Here is a 15,016-nt window from a genome sequence, read left to right as displayed (position 1 = left end):
GTGTTGTATGTAGAGCACATTGTTTGTGTGTTGTATGTAGACCACATTGTTTGTGTGTTGTATGTAGACCACATTGTTTGTGTGTTGTATGTAGACCACATTGTTTGTGTGTTGTATGTAGACCACATTGTTTGTGTGTTGTATGTAGACCACATTGTTTGTGTGTTGTATGTAGACCACATTGTTTGTGGGTTGTATGTAGACCACATTGTTTGTGTGTTGTATGTAGACCACATTGTTTGTGTGTTGTATGTAGACCACATTGTTTGTGTGTTGTATGTAGACCACATTGTTTGTGTGTTGTATGTAGACCACATTGTTTGTGTGTTGTATGTAGACCACATTGTTTGTGGGTTGTATGTAGACCACATTGTTTGTGTGTTGTATGTAGACTACATTGCTTAGCAGAGTTGAGTGATGCAAATGCATGTCAAGTTGATCAACACATTGTATTATTGTCCAGTGCAATAACAGTACTGAAATGAAGGCTTAAAAAATAAGTAACTAAATAGTTACTTTTCACAGTAACCCATTACTTTTTGGTGTAAGTAACTGAGTTACTTTTGAAATATAGTAACTAACTAGTTACTGGTTTTCAGTAACTAACCCAACACTGCCTATGGGGGCGGCATAGCTCGGTTGGTAGAGCGGCGGTGCCAGCAACTTGAGGGCTCCAGGTTCGATTCCCGCTCCCGCCATCCTAGTCACTGCCGTTGTGTCCTTGGGCAAGACACTTTACCCACCTGCTCCCAGTGCCACCCACACTGGTTTGAAATGTAACTTAGATTTTGGGTTTCACGATGTAAAGCGCTTTGAGTCACTAGAGAAAAGCGCTATATAAATATAATTCACTTCACCTGTGAAGTGAGACTACCTCTTGTAGCTCATGGAGAGAATGCCAAGAGTGTGCAAAGCAGTAATCAGAGCAGAGGGTGGAGTATTTTGAAGAAACTAGAGTATAAAACGTGTTTTCAGTTATTTCACCTTTTTTTTTGATAAGTACATAACTCCACATGTGTTCATTCATAGTTTTGGGAGTGTCACTTCACAGGTGTCATAGTTTTGATGCCTTCAGTGACAATCTAAAAGGTAAATAGTCATGAAAATAATGAAAAGTCATTGAATGAGAAGGTGTGTCCAAACCTTTGGCCTGTATTGTATGTTTAACTCTAAGTGCAAATAAAAATACAGCTTCACCACTAGTCAGATTTTTTGCACTTAAGAAACTTCTCTATGACTTTAGCTCCAGACTTCTTCTGTTTGTTTGGTATTGTCATTACTGCCACAAATGGTGGAAAAGGGTATTACAACTGAGTACCGCTGCGGTGCATGCGGACCACAGCTGAGAAACAGATATTGTTTGGCTGCCCTCTAGGGTCGTTGGCGGCTCAACAGTGGGCCTCGGCCTTATGGTTAGGAAACACGGACCAACAGATAACATGGGGGTGTGCATTACTACGTCAGTTAGCTAGTGGAACTACATGAACACCAAAGTTTCCTTTTTCTGTGGGGAAGCAGCAGTCAAGTTGTTGCGGAGGAACACAATCAGGCTAACGTTTGCTAGCACGATCCTGTAATGCTGCAAAAGAAAATAGAGTTGAATGTCAATCTAAAATATTTTTTTGTTTGGTAGGCTGTAGGTTAGTTAGCAGAAATATGCCAAAATTACAATTTGTAATTGGTAGGCTGTAGGTTAGTTAGCAGAAATATGCCAAAATTACAATTGTTTTTTTTTTTTAACCTTTTTATGTTTCTACTACCGTATTTTTCGGACTACAAATCACAGTTTTTTTCATAGTTTGGCCGGGGATGTGACTTACACTCAGGAGCGACTTATGTGTGAAATGATGAACACATTAGCGTAAAATATCCAATAATATTATTGACGTAAGAGACTAGACGTATAAGATTTCATGGGATTTAGCGATTAGGAGTGACAGATTGTTTGGTAAACGTATAGCATGTTCTATATGTTATAGTTATTTGAATGACTCTTACCATAATATGTTACGTTAACATACCAGTTGGTTATTTATGCCTCATATAACGTACACTTATTCAGCCTGTTGTTCACTATTCTTTACACATTTTAAATTGCCTTTCAAATGTCTATTGTTGGTGTTGGCTTTTATCAAATATATTTCCCCAAAAAATGTGACTTATACTCCAGTGCGACTTATATATGTTTTTCTCCTTCTTTATTATGCATTTTCGGCCGGAGCGACTTATACTCCGAAAAATACGGTATACAAATCGGAACGGTCCACCGTCTGTTCCCAAGCACTAACACAGCTATGATCTTCAAGCTTAAACCTTCAAAATGCAAACACGTATCTACCTAGCGTTACGACGTTTGGGTGGAGATGTAACAACCAAAAAATACGCCGAAGACGAGAGCGTTTAAAGGCCTACTGAAAGCCACTACTAGCGACCACGCAGTCTGATAGTTTATATATCAATGATGACATCTTAACATTGCAACACATGCCAATACGGCCGGGTTAACTTATAAAGTGACATTTTACATTTCCCGCTAAACTTCCGGTTGAAAACGTCTATGTATGATGACGTATGCGCGTGACGTCAATGGTTGATACGGAAGTATGCGGACACCATTGTATCCAATACAAAAAAGCTCTGTTTTCATTTCAAAATTCCACAGTATTCTGGACATCTGTGTTGGTGAATCTTTTGCAATTTGTTTAATGAACAATGGAGACTGCAAAGAAGAAAGTTGTAGGTGGGATCGGTGTATTAGCGGCTGGCTGCAGCAACACAGCCAGGAGGACAGAGATGGATAGCAGACCCGCTAGCCGCCGAACTCGCCTTAACTTCCTCCATCTCGCCGACCGCATCTGTGATCGGGTGAAGTCCTTCGTCGCACCGTCGATCGTTGGAACGCAGGTGAGCACGGGTGTTGATGAGCAGATGAGGGCTGGCTGGCATAGGTGGATAGCTAATGTTTTTAGCATAGCTCTGTGAGGTCCGGTTGCTAAGTTAGCTTCAATGGCGTCGTTAGCAACAGCATTGTTAAGCTTCGCCAGGCTGGAAAGCATTAACCGTGTAGTTACATGTCCATGGTTTAGTAGTATTGTTGATCTTCTGTCTATCCTTCCAGTCAGGGATTTATTTATTTTGTTTCTATATGCAGTTATATGCTATCACGTTAGCTCAGTAGCTAAAGAGCTTCGCCGATGTATTGTCGTGGAGATAAAAGTCACTGTGAATGTCCATTTCGCGTTCTTGCACTGCATTCTAGTCCTTCACTCTAACGTTCCTCATCCACGAATCTTTCATCCTCGCTCAAATTAATGGGGTAAACGTCGCTTTCTCGGTCCGAATCGCTCCAGCTGCATTGAAAACAATAGGAAAATGTGAGGAGCCTTTCAACTGTTGACGTCACGCTACTTCCGGTACAGGCAAGGCTTTTTTTATCAGCGACCAAAAGTTGCAACTTTATCGTCGATGTTCTCTACTAAATCCTTTCAGCAAAAATATGGCAATATCGCGAATTGATCAAGTATGACACATAGAATGGATCTGCTATCCCTGTTTAAATATAAAAAATTCATTTCAGTAGGCCTTTAATTTAACGAGGGTTGACAACGGTTTTGGTCGACGCTCACAAATTGATTAACGTGGACTTAAACACGTTGAAAAACTTATTGGGGTGTTACCATTTAGTGGTCAATTGTACGGAATATGTACTGAACTGTGCAATCTACTAATAAAAGTCTCAATCAATCAGTCACGTAACATCAGTTGAGTTCAAGACTTTCTTGTGGAGGACACAGCAGTGGTGACGGATTATGATGCTCTAGATTATTATTGTGCTTAGTTTTTCCACCAACGACTCGAAGGGTACCAACAAGGTCCGTCACTCTTTCCTATACTGGCCTCTTCACGCCCAAAAAAAGACGGATCAAAGCATCGCAGTTGATCTGCCGTTTACCTGCCTGGGTCTTTTTCACAGAACCTAGCGAAGGCTGCAAATTACTGCGACTGTCTGGGCTTAAAACAGTGACAAGGCATCCCCATAATCAGTCGTTTAGACGGTTCCACGGTCTGGTGAGACGTATGAGATATTTGATGGGACATTTGCTTGCTGCAAAACGTGCTAAACGTCGCACTCCAGTCCCTGTGTGGGGGAATAAAACCCTGATACTTTGTTGCCGTCCTGGCTGTTACGACCGCGATACATCAGAAGGTGCAGTTGCCAGGTCAAAGTAGTCTCGCCCTTCCTGAACAATAACACGGGGAAAAGCTCGGACGTCTGAAAGGGGCTATGGACGTCCATTAAAGTGCGTTGTTTGATGCCGATGTGTTGGTAGAAAGCTCACATGAGCCACTGCTCCTTCTCCTTGTTGAAGTGCTCAGCCCAGCGTCGCGTTAGCTCCAGGTAGTGTTCAGGTCCGTGCGGCTGATAGTCCAAGTAGACCCTGGTGGCGGTTTTCTTAGGCACCGCCTTCTCAATCTGCGTCCCCTCATGCCACTCGTTAAAGGACGTGATGGTGACCATCTCGGGCCGCACGCTAAGCGCCGCCTGCAGGGCCGTCTCGTAGTAGCGCCCGTTGACCCGGTTGCGGGTGCTGTGGCTGTTCCACGGGCGAATGCTGGTGTCTACGTAGCCCGGTCCCACGCTGGGGATGAAGAGGAGATTGTTGTCGTCGCAGAAACTCTTAACGGCCTTCCAGTTCTGGTGGGAGGAACCGAAGGAGAAGCCGTTGGAGGCGAAGTACGTGTACATGCCGTCGAAGCCGCCCACCAGGATGTCCTGCTTGTGGCGCTCTTCCACAATCAGAGCGATGAAGATGGCGTCGTAGGCGGAGCCCCGCAGGCTGTGGGAGCCCGTGGGCACCAAAAGTTCGGACCAAGACTCCGCGGGGGTCAGGTACGAGTCGTAGATGTAGAACAGAGGAAGCCTATTTCCCGTGCTGGAGGTGAACCTGTAGAAGGCTGCATGGTCGCCATACCTTCAACAGAAGTCACAAAAGCACATAGAATCACTTCATGGATGGTAATTGTGTTGTCCTTGTTCCACAGATCATGCAATGGTCTTATGATAGCCATTAGCACTACTTTTTAATGACTTAGCCATATCCTTGATAGCTTAGATTTACAATTGTCATGCTAATGGTATGACTGGCATGATTCCTTGCTTCTTGTCTGTTTAATAGATGTCATCAGTGTTTGAACCTGACACCAGTACAAATGGAACGCACCGTGATGATTTCAGCTACCTTTGCGATCCATAGCTCATACCGTTAACTTTTTGTGTCGTTTACCTCATGCTAACGATCATTTTGTTAACTGCTAGCTCTACCTTCCATTGCTGATATCTCTAATCTGATTACTTTCAATAGCTAAGACTGTACCATCAACTTTCTGCTAGTCACCTTTACTTTTTCCACGGCTTGTATTAATGGTCTGTCGCTACCAAGTGATGTCACATTTGAAGTAAGTCAACCTCATTTGATCCATTAGTGATATTAGGTGATATTAAGCTAAAAAGTGTCAGAAAACCAAAAACGTCCCGTGTGTGTGGTCAAAGCCCTCTGCTGTGTAATATTTAAAGAGTGGACTTTTGAATTTGGCACACTTTAAAAAGTCCAAAATGGGCTTTTTAAATAACCCAAAGCTCTTTCTAAAAGAACTTTACAGTTTAAACTATGCATGAAGTTCAGTCAGTAATGGAGGTGTAAAAGTGTCTACCTGTCAATGATGTACTTGATGTTGTCGTGCACACTTTGGTCGTTCCGTCCTCTGTAGGGTTGGATGTGGAAGGCAACCTGGAGGAAAGAAGTATAGATATCCACTCACCTTCTTGGTTTACGCCATTATTGTACATATTTACATTTGCATGCAAAATGTTGCCGCCGTTAGCGGGTTTTTTCACCCCCACAGTTGACTGACAGAAGCAGCCGTGCAACGAGGACTCCAACAGTACTCTAAAAGTTCATAATATCAATATTTCAAAAGGTGCACGGACGCTGAATTCAACGTTCAATATTAATGACTGGTGTGCAACAACTTGGGAAAACATGAAGGAAAAACGTCCTAAAAGAAGTCGGAACATCAGCACCAAAAGGTAACACGTCAGAAATGGTAAGCTAACCTGTTCTCCTAATTCAGCAAACTTCTGCCATTTGACTGATTTCTGGAGGTTTCAACATGAAACTTCAAAAAGTCCTGTGGTGACTACTTTCTGTTCCGTTCACATCCAAATTGCACATTTCACTCCCAAAGAAAATGTAAAAACTAGGGATGTCCGATAATGGCTTTTTGCCGATATCCGATAGTCCGATATTGTCCAACTCTTTAATTACCGATACCGATATCAACCGATTTATGCAGTCGTGGAATTAACACATTATTATGCCTAATTTGGACAACCAGGTATGGTGAAGATAAGGTACTTTTTAAAAAAATTTGTAAAATAAGATAAATTAATTAAAAACATTTTCTTGAATAAAAAAGAAAGTAAAACAATATAAAATCAGTTACATCGAAACTAGTAATTAATGAAAAAGAGTAAAATGAAGTGTTAAAGGTTAGTACTATTAGTGGAGCAGCAGCACGCACAATCATGTGTGCTTACGGACTGTATCCCTTGCAGACTGTATTGATATATATTGATATATAATGTAGGAAGCAGAATATTAATAACAAAAAAGATACAACCCTTTTGTGTGAATGAGTGTGAATGGGGGAGGGAGGTTTTTTGGCTTGGTGCACTAATTGTAAGTGTATCTTGTGTTTTTTATGTGGATTTAATTAAAAAACAAAAACAAAAAAAACGATACCGATAATAAAAAAAACGATACCGATAATTTCCGATATTACATTTTAACGCATATATCGTTAAAATGTCATCTCTAGTAAATACATAAAAATTTGAAGCAGAAGGTACACTGCAAAAAGTCAGTGTTCAAAAACAAGAAAAAAAATGTGTGGTATTTTACTTGAACTAAGCAAAATTATCTGCCAATACAACAAGAAAATTTGGCTTGTCAAGACTTTCCAAAACAAGTCAAATTAGCTAACCTCAATGAACCCAAAAATACCTTCAAATAAGTATATTCTCACTAATAACAAGTGCACTTTTCTTGGTAGAAAAAAAATGAGACCTTTTTGCTCAATATGTTGAATGAAGTAAATGCTAGTGCCATTATCTTGACATAATCATATGCGCTCGGCATCATGATTCTTTTTTTTCATGCTTGAAGTAATAACTTATTACACTAAATAAGTAGTTTTCTACTTGTGAGTGTTGATGACACAACAGTTGATATTCTAGTTTCAAGCATGTTTTACTCAATATAGCTCATCAAATCTCAGCAACAAGCTGTAATATCTTACTGACATCATTTAGGAGCAAAACACTTAAAACAAGTAAAACACTCTAACATGAAATCTGCTTAGTGAGAAGAATGATCTTATCAGACAGAAAATAAGCAAATATCAGCCTTATTTGACATATTTCATCTTACTTAGATTTCACTTTTTGCAGTGTTAACTTTTTGGCCCATGTGAAGATATTGTATATTGTATTAAAGATAGGCTCCAGCACCCCCATGGGAATTAATGGGTAAAAAACATTGAATGCAACATTAGGCTGACCATATTGTGAAATGGCAAAAAGAGGACACATGTATGCGTGCCAAGGCGGGCAGCACGCCAAGGCCGGGACCCGGTGAACATTTGCCAATGATACTCCAACTTGCTTTATAAATAATATATTTTTTTAAATAAAGCATTTTTTCTCCTCTGTTGACAGCAGTGTCGGCGCTAGGAATTTTCAAAATGGGGTCCCAGGGACCCCGTCAAGTCATAAAAATGGGGTCCCACAGTACATTTTTGGGGTCCCCCTTTTTTGTAAGTGTTTTGAAAACAAATGACAAATGTATGCATTATCCTGTTATATCTCACATTGTATGTTGTGTTCTACATTATCCTGTTATATCTCACATTCTATATTATGTTCTACATTATCCTGTTATATCTCACATTCTATATTATGTTCTACATTATCCTGTTATATCTCACATTCTATATTATGTTCTACATTATCCTGTTATATCTCACATTCTATATTATGTTCTACATTATCCTGTTATATCTCACATTCTATATTATGTTCTACATTATCCTGTTATATCTCACATTCTATATTATGTTCTACATTATCCTGTTATATCTCACATTCTATGTTGTGTTTTGGAAAAAGGTTGTCATAAACGTTACTTCATTCATTAAAAAAGATACAAAAGAAAACAAATGTGTATACATATGTAAATGTATTCAGTTATAAACGTTCATTCACTTTCTTCTTTCCTTCATGGATCTAAACTTTACCGCTGCTGCTAATTTTTTATATGTTTTTATTGAATAAGTTGTAGGTGTATTTATTTCAGTATAAAAGTGTCAAAAGTGTTTTGCTTGGGTCATGAAATGATGATAATGGTGTGCCAGGTCATACATACATTTTATATTTAAATCTCTGGAGTCTACATCAACTTCACATCTAGTCCTCATTTCAAAATGTTTTAGGTTTTTTTATGTTGTTTTTTTTGTTTGTTTGTTTTCCGCCCTTTTTTGTCAAACAAAACTATGTTTTTTATGGCAAACACACAAAATATGCAAAATCTTCCCCCAAAGTGGAAGATTTGATGTGAAGTAATGGGAACCTTTGATAGGTCAATAATTCATAATAACATTGATTTTGATTCAATATTATGTTTTGAGCAATGACCGTTTGAAAGGGAAAAAAAACATCTTTGTTTTACTAGTCAAAATTGCAACTTTTTCTAAATTACATTTCACCTTTAAGCTTTTTTATTTCACTTTTGTTATGTTTTTGTATATTTTAATAGTATTTTTAGAATGTGCCGTGGGCCTTTTAAACATTAGCTGTGGGCCACAAATGGTAAAAAAACAACAACAAAAAAACACAAAGTGCGTTAACGCCAACACTGCTTGACAGTATAACAAAATAAGTCACACTTATATTCTGTAAAATTCACAGTTTTGGAAAAAAAAATGCAGAGGTAGAAATATTCAAAATAACCTCTTGTATATAATGTAAACATAAATAATGCCTCAAAACAAATTAATTAAATTTAAACAAAAAACAGCAGACAAGCTCTCGCCCTGCACAGCTGTTTTGTGCTTTGTAGTGTCGATATGGGCTTGTAGATCTTTGGCCCCTTTATTAGCCACAGATACATACGTTGCTGCTTTGCACACAGTGCATTCTGCTTCCCATGTGTCACGGCCAGGACGAAAACACAAATACTTTTCCCGCAAATCATCCGTGAAGTTGCATTTACGTTTCGGCATTTCTTGTTCTCATGTCTGTCTCCACTCACTAGCTCTCTCGCTCTGTGTCTCTGCCCCTCCCTCACCAATGTTGCTAGTGCGCACACCTTCAGTTTTGTTTTTTTGAACCCCTTCTTAACATTAAAATACAGGCAACCCTAATTCAAAATGCCGGACATTTGAGGCATTTAAGAAACCCCGCCCGGACACCCCCGCAAAAGAGGACATGTCCGGAAAAGAGGATGTATGGTCAGCCTACGCAACATGCTAGATCTTGCAGCATGATTATTAGCTAAAACAACCTGATTTAATGCAAATTCAGTAGAATTTCAACCCTGCACTGTGCATTCCTCCATCACATAATTCCCAGCATGCTACACACTACAGCAGGGCTATTGAGGCCACACTAGTATTTGAGCCCAAGGACTTCATCCATTCAGGTAAGTGTTGATGATATTACTGGGGTAAATATATTTGATCTATGGTATTTAAGTGTAATAGAGGTGTAATTGCTTGTTATTGTATGAATGTAGACTACTCCAGCAGACTTCCACTCAAGCTAGCTAGCTGTTCCTGTACTTGTTAAAGGATTTTAGGGCCAATATCTCTAGCTAGCTAGGTTTATGTACCACCACAGTCTCATAATGAACCCAAAATATTTCCCCGTTAGCCGTGATGCTAATTTTGTCTATGGTAAATCCCATTCATTTATGCTAACAAAGTTAGCGATCCGAAATTACCTTTTTTGTGATGTGTAAAGTTCAAGTAGCAAATACTAAATCAAAAGGTGTAGTTTCCTCTGCCTTCTGTTCTGCTAGCCATTCTGTTGTCATACAAGAATGTAGCTTATAGTTTGACTGTTCATTTATTCATCTAGCCTATTTCTATTCATTTGTCCATCAGTCAAATATTTTTAAAGACTCCTCCAATTATTTAGATGACTATTTATATCTGTGTGTGGCATTGCATTGGTGGTTTACAAGAATAAATACATACAAACAGAATAATGCCACGTACACCATCTGCTGTGTGGAGACATTTCACCCCAACCAATGTAGGCGGAAAGGCGGTGTTCATTTGCAAATACTGTGCAAAGAGCTACGTCAGAAATGCCAAAAAGATGCAGCAGCATATAGACAAGTGTTCAATAATATATCATTATTGTCATTACCCATTCATTCCCATGGACGCTGTCCAAATCAAATCAACTTTATTTATAAAGCACATTTAAAATTTTCCACAGGGGTAGCCAAAGTGCTGCACAATGGGCAGGTTAAAAGATAATACGAGAACCGAGCAAACACAACATAAACAGAACACGATAAAGAATAAATAAATAAAACATTAGAACAGGTTGACAGCAGGTGTATTATGGGGTGCCATTGCAGGATGGATATCACTCAGTGTTAAAAGCCATGGAATAAAAGGATGTTTTTAAGAGAGATTTAAAAACAGGAAGAGAGGAGACTTGTCTAACACTCAGAGGTAGGTCGTTCCAGAGCTTGGGAGCAGCAGCGGCGAAAGCTCTGTCACCTCTAAGCCAACTTTGAATACTCAAAAAATGGTCAATATTTCCAAACTTCCAGAGCTTAACTTCCCGTGGTAAATTTCCGGAAATGTTCCGCCCCTTTGCAACCCCAACTGTTACATGCGGCCCTCTGATGGCAGCCATAACTGCCACGTGGCCCTCAATGAAAACCAGTTTGACATCCCTGCCTTAGGCTGTGGAAGAAATATAGATCAATTTATGGAGTCATTGTTGTTTTGGTTTTTTTAAAAAGGTAAACTTTTTTTTAATTTTTTTTTAGCAACTAACAAAAACAACAACTACACTATAGTGCTCTTTGGACAGCAAACTATTTGAGATTAAATGAACCCAGTGTTTCCCACACATTCATTTATTTGTGGCGGCCCGCCACGAAAGAATTACGTCCGCCACAAATAAAAAAATAAAAAAATGTGTTTTGTTTTTGGGTTTTTTTGTCCTGTCCAGCTTCTCAGGCAAATCATATAGTAGATGTAGATGCCCGTATCGGCTGTTCACATTTACTTTACAAAAGAGAAGTGTAGGATACTTCTCTTGTTGCCTTATTTGTATTTGACTTTATTAAATGTATTTATATTAGAAACACAACATGTGTATATAACAAAGTGTGCAAAGTGTGCAGGCAGTAGGAAACACATGGTTAAGTGTAGGGAGTAAAACTGATGGCAGTCTAAAGTTCAAGATTTTTGGAGCTCTTTGTTCAGTGGATCAGATGTTTGATGAAGCTCTGTGTCTATCTACCACCACTACTGTTTTCTGTTGATTTGTTACTGACTGTGGCAGGACACCTCTGCCTCTGCTTCACTTTATGTTGCTGGTAAATAATATGCTTGTAGTAGTAGGCTAAAGTTAAATGATTTAGTATGCACTAATTAAAGGGGCAGAGCTTTAAGAGACATTTTAGCTTTTATATGTTATAAGATATATTTTTTGTAAGAACCAGAATTAATAAATATATTTCAGTGAATAACTTATTGTTCAAATCTGTATATAAATATGTACATAAAGTGTTGTAATTATATTGTAAAATGGATGGATGGACGTTTAAAACAAAACTGTGATTATTAATTAGTAAGTATACATTTTTTTGAGCCTTTTTAGAGAAAATCATATCATTGTAGTAAATTATGCAAATTACTCGATGATGTCATGGTGACCACGCCCATAGCCACGCCCCCACCGCCACAGGTATCTTGGCAGTTTATGGGAAACACTGTGACCCAGCTTGGTTTCAGCCAAGTACTGCACCCCATCTTCATAGTTACTGACATACAATAATCCTCAACTATCATATACCTTAATTCACAATACTTGTACTTCATTTACTGAAATGGGTAAATTAATTTTCTAATAGTTAACATGAAGACCTACCTTAACAATGGAGGCCATATATATATGTAAGTAAGACAGTTCCATAATGTGCGGCCCAGTTAGCGGGAAGACATTTTGACATCCCATCAGGGACATGATTGTCCTGGGACACAAACTTGTCCCCAGGGATCTCCACGCGCGCACACGAGACCTCGCTTGGTGCCGACTATTTCAGGTCCTCTTCAGTGGCAGGTCAAGCAGCAGCAATGTGGTGCTGCACAATGCATGAGTGTGTGGGTGCTGCTCAAATACTGCACAGCTTATATAATCATGAAAGGTGTAAGGCTTGCTTTTTTAGCATGACCCCCCCAAGAGGGCTCGGTGGTGTATGTTCAACTGCGTGGTGCTGGAAGGCTCACGAAAGTGCTTTGAAAATAATGGAGGGAACACCGGATGAAGTTCAATGCACAGCACACTGCAAAAAGTCAGTGTTCATGAGGGGTATTTTATTTGAACTAAGCAAAATTATCTGCCAATAGAACAAGAAAATTCAGCTTTTCAAGACTTTCCAAAACAAGTCAAATTAAAGCTGCAAGCAGCGTTGGTCGGGTCCGCATTTTGGCAGGTCCTAGTCCTAGGTGTCCCAATACTTTTGTCCAGTGGTAGTCCTGAGTGAGACCTACATAGAGGTTTTTGTTTCGTGTCTCTACGATATTCGTACTGGGAGTTAGATACTTTTGTGTAGTGTACTACCTTCTCTGCGTTCTGTGCTCACGCTGGTGCTTCCTGCTTTTAAGCAGCCGTCTTACAACAACAGCAGCGGAGCAACTTTAGTGCTGCGGGTCTTTGAAGGCTCGTCAAATCTAAACGGTAGCACTACATGAAACGCCGTCGTCAACTTTTAATCAGAAGGGTTCAATCTCTCTCCTGTAGCAGTTTGAAGCCGAAACCACAAACGCGCTCGGAGGAGATAATGTTTGATGTTTGGTGACTGGTTTTAACAAAAATGTTGTTTTGAAGGAGGGATAGCAAACTTCCTGTTGATTTTTGCTGAAGGGTGTCAATCTATGAAATGTAGGTCTAGGTGAGACCTACATAGAGGTATTTGTTTCATGTCTCTAAGACGTTCCTACCGGAAGTTACAAGCAGTTTTGTCTGAGTTTTCCTCTGAGAAGCAGTTTTGTCTCTGTTTTATTCAAAAATTGCGCTAGAGCGCAATTTTGAGTTTTGGGGTTCGGTTATTTTTTTAGATCGCAATTTCCACCAGTCCCGATGTGTGTAAAAAAGTTTGGTGAGTTTTGAAGTATTTTAAGGGGGTCAAATTACAGCTCAAAGAGGCAAAAATGAGTGTTTTTAGTACATTTTTGTCTTAAATTGGAAATTGCCAACCTCCTGTTGGTTTTTGCCCAAAGATGTGTCATGACTTGTAGGTCTAAGTGAGACCTACAGATAGGTTTTTGTTTCATGTCTCTACGACCTTCCTAGTGGGAGTTACAGGCAGTTTGTTTTTGTTTGTTTCCTAGGGGGCGCTAGAGCGCAATTTTGATTTTTGGGGTTTGTTTTTTTTACTAAAGTGTGCTGCCACAGTTTTTCTATGTGTGTATGAAATTTGGTGAGTTTTGAAGCATGTTAAGGGGGGCAAAGTAGTGCGCAAAGCTGCGGAATAATAATAAAGAATAATAATAAACATTACAAATTCAATAGTGTCCGCCTGTACCCTGTATAAAGGACTGAGTCCTTTATACAGGGTACAGGCGGACCCTAATTAGCTAACCTCAATGAACCCAAAAATAGCTTCAAATAAGTATATTCTCATTAATAACAAGTGCACTTTTCTTGGTAGAAAAAAAAAGACCTTTTTGCTCAATATGTTGAAAAATATTCTTAAATGAAGTAAATGCTAGTGCCATTATCTTGACATAATGATATGCGCTCGGCATTACATTTCTTGAAACCAGCAAACTTATACTAAAAAGTAGTTTATTGTTCTTAATGGAAAGACAACAAGGCAAGTGCTTATTAGGAACATTGTTTATTTGACCAAGATCAAAAAATGATCTTAAAGTGTTTGACATGCAAAACATTCCTCACTTTTATCCGCTTCTTTCCAGTCCGGTTCAAACTGAACATGTTACACGGGGACAAGTTCGCCAACATAAGCTGAAAAGGGCGCACAAACGATGAATAATTCACATCCAAGACGTGTTTTGCGAGGACGTTTAAGGTGCGACTGAGATGTTAAAAGCTCCCCTGGTGTGTTGTGTTGTGTGCCCCTCAAAGTCCTACACCTCATGCCTCATGCCCGTCAAAGTCCTACACCTCATGCTTCATGCCCGTCAAAGTCCTACACCTCATGCTTCGTGCCCGTCAAAGTCCTACACCTCATGCCTCATGCCCGTCAAAGTCCTACACCTCATGCCTCATGCCCGTCAAAGTCCTACACCTCATGCCTCATGCCCGTCAAAGTCCTACACCTCATGCCTCATGCCCGTCAAAGTCCTACACCTCATGCCTCATGCCCGTCAAAGTCCTACACCTCATGCTTCATGCCCGTCAAAGTCCTACACCTCATGCCTCATGCCCGTCAAAGTCCTACACCTCATGCTTCATGCCCGTCAAAGTCCTACACCTCATGCTTCATGCCCGTCAAAGTCCTACACCTCATGCCTCATGCCCGTCAAAGTCCTACACCTCATGCCTCATGCCCGTCAAAGTCCTACACCTCATGCCGACAGAGCATTCAATCCAATGTAGCCTCGATTTCTCTCATGGCGTTTCTAGCCTGACATTGCATGTGGAATCTGTGACGTTATTTCTTAGCCCGCGGCTGTTTGGCCGCAC

At 39.8% G+C, this 15,016-nt stretch overlaps 1 protein-coding gene across 1 annotated transcript in view; it reads right to left on the bottom strand.

The window, feature by feature from the left end:
• Window positions 1-1,694: 1,694 nt before the first annotated feature.
• The window catches only part of maneal (mannosidase endo-alpha like), a 32,394-nt gene continuing 19,072 nt past the window's right edge, over window positions 1,695-15,016 (bottom strand). Inside the window, exons 3-4 of the mRNA XM_062063971.1 lie at window positions 5,713-5,789; window positions 1,695-4,973 (exon numbers count right to left, since the gene is read on the bottom strand). Of these exons, the coding sequence (XP_061919955.1) occupies window positions 4,337-4,973; window positions 5,713-5,789 (714 nt within the window). The 3' untranslated portion in view covers window positions 1,695-4,336. The remainder of the gene's footprint in view (window positions 4,974-5,712; window positions 5,790-15,016) is intronic.

The sequence above is a fragment of the Entelurus aequoreus genome, linkage group LG11, assembly GCF_033978785.1.
Source record: "Entelurus aequoreus isolate RoL-2023_Sb linkage group LG11, RoL_Eaeq_v1.1, whole genome shotgun sequence".
Classification (NCBI taxonomy): Eukaryota; Metazoa; Chordata; class Actinopteri; order Syngnathiformes; family Syngnathidae; genus Entelurus; species Entelurus aequoreus.
This window is presented reverse-complemented; position numbering and strand designations above follow the sequence as displayed.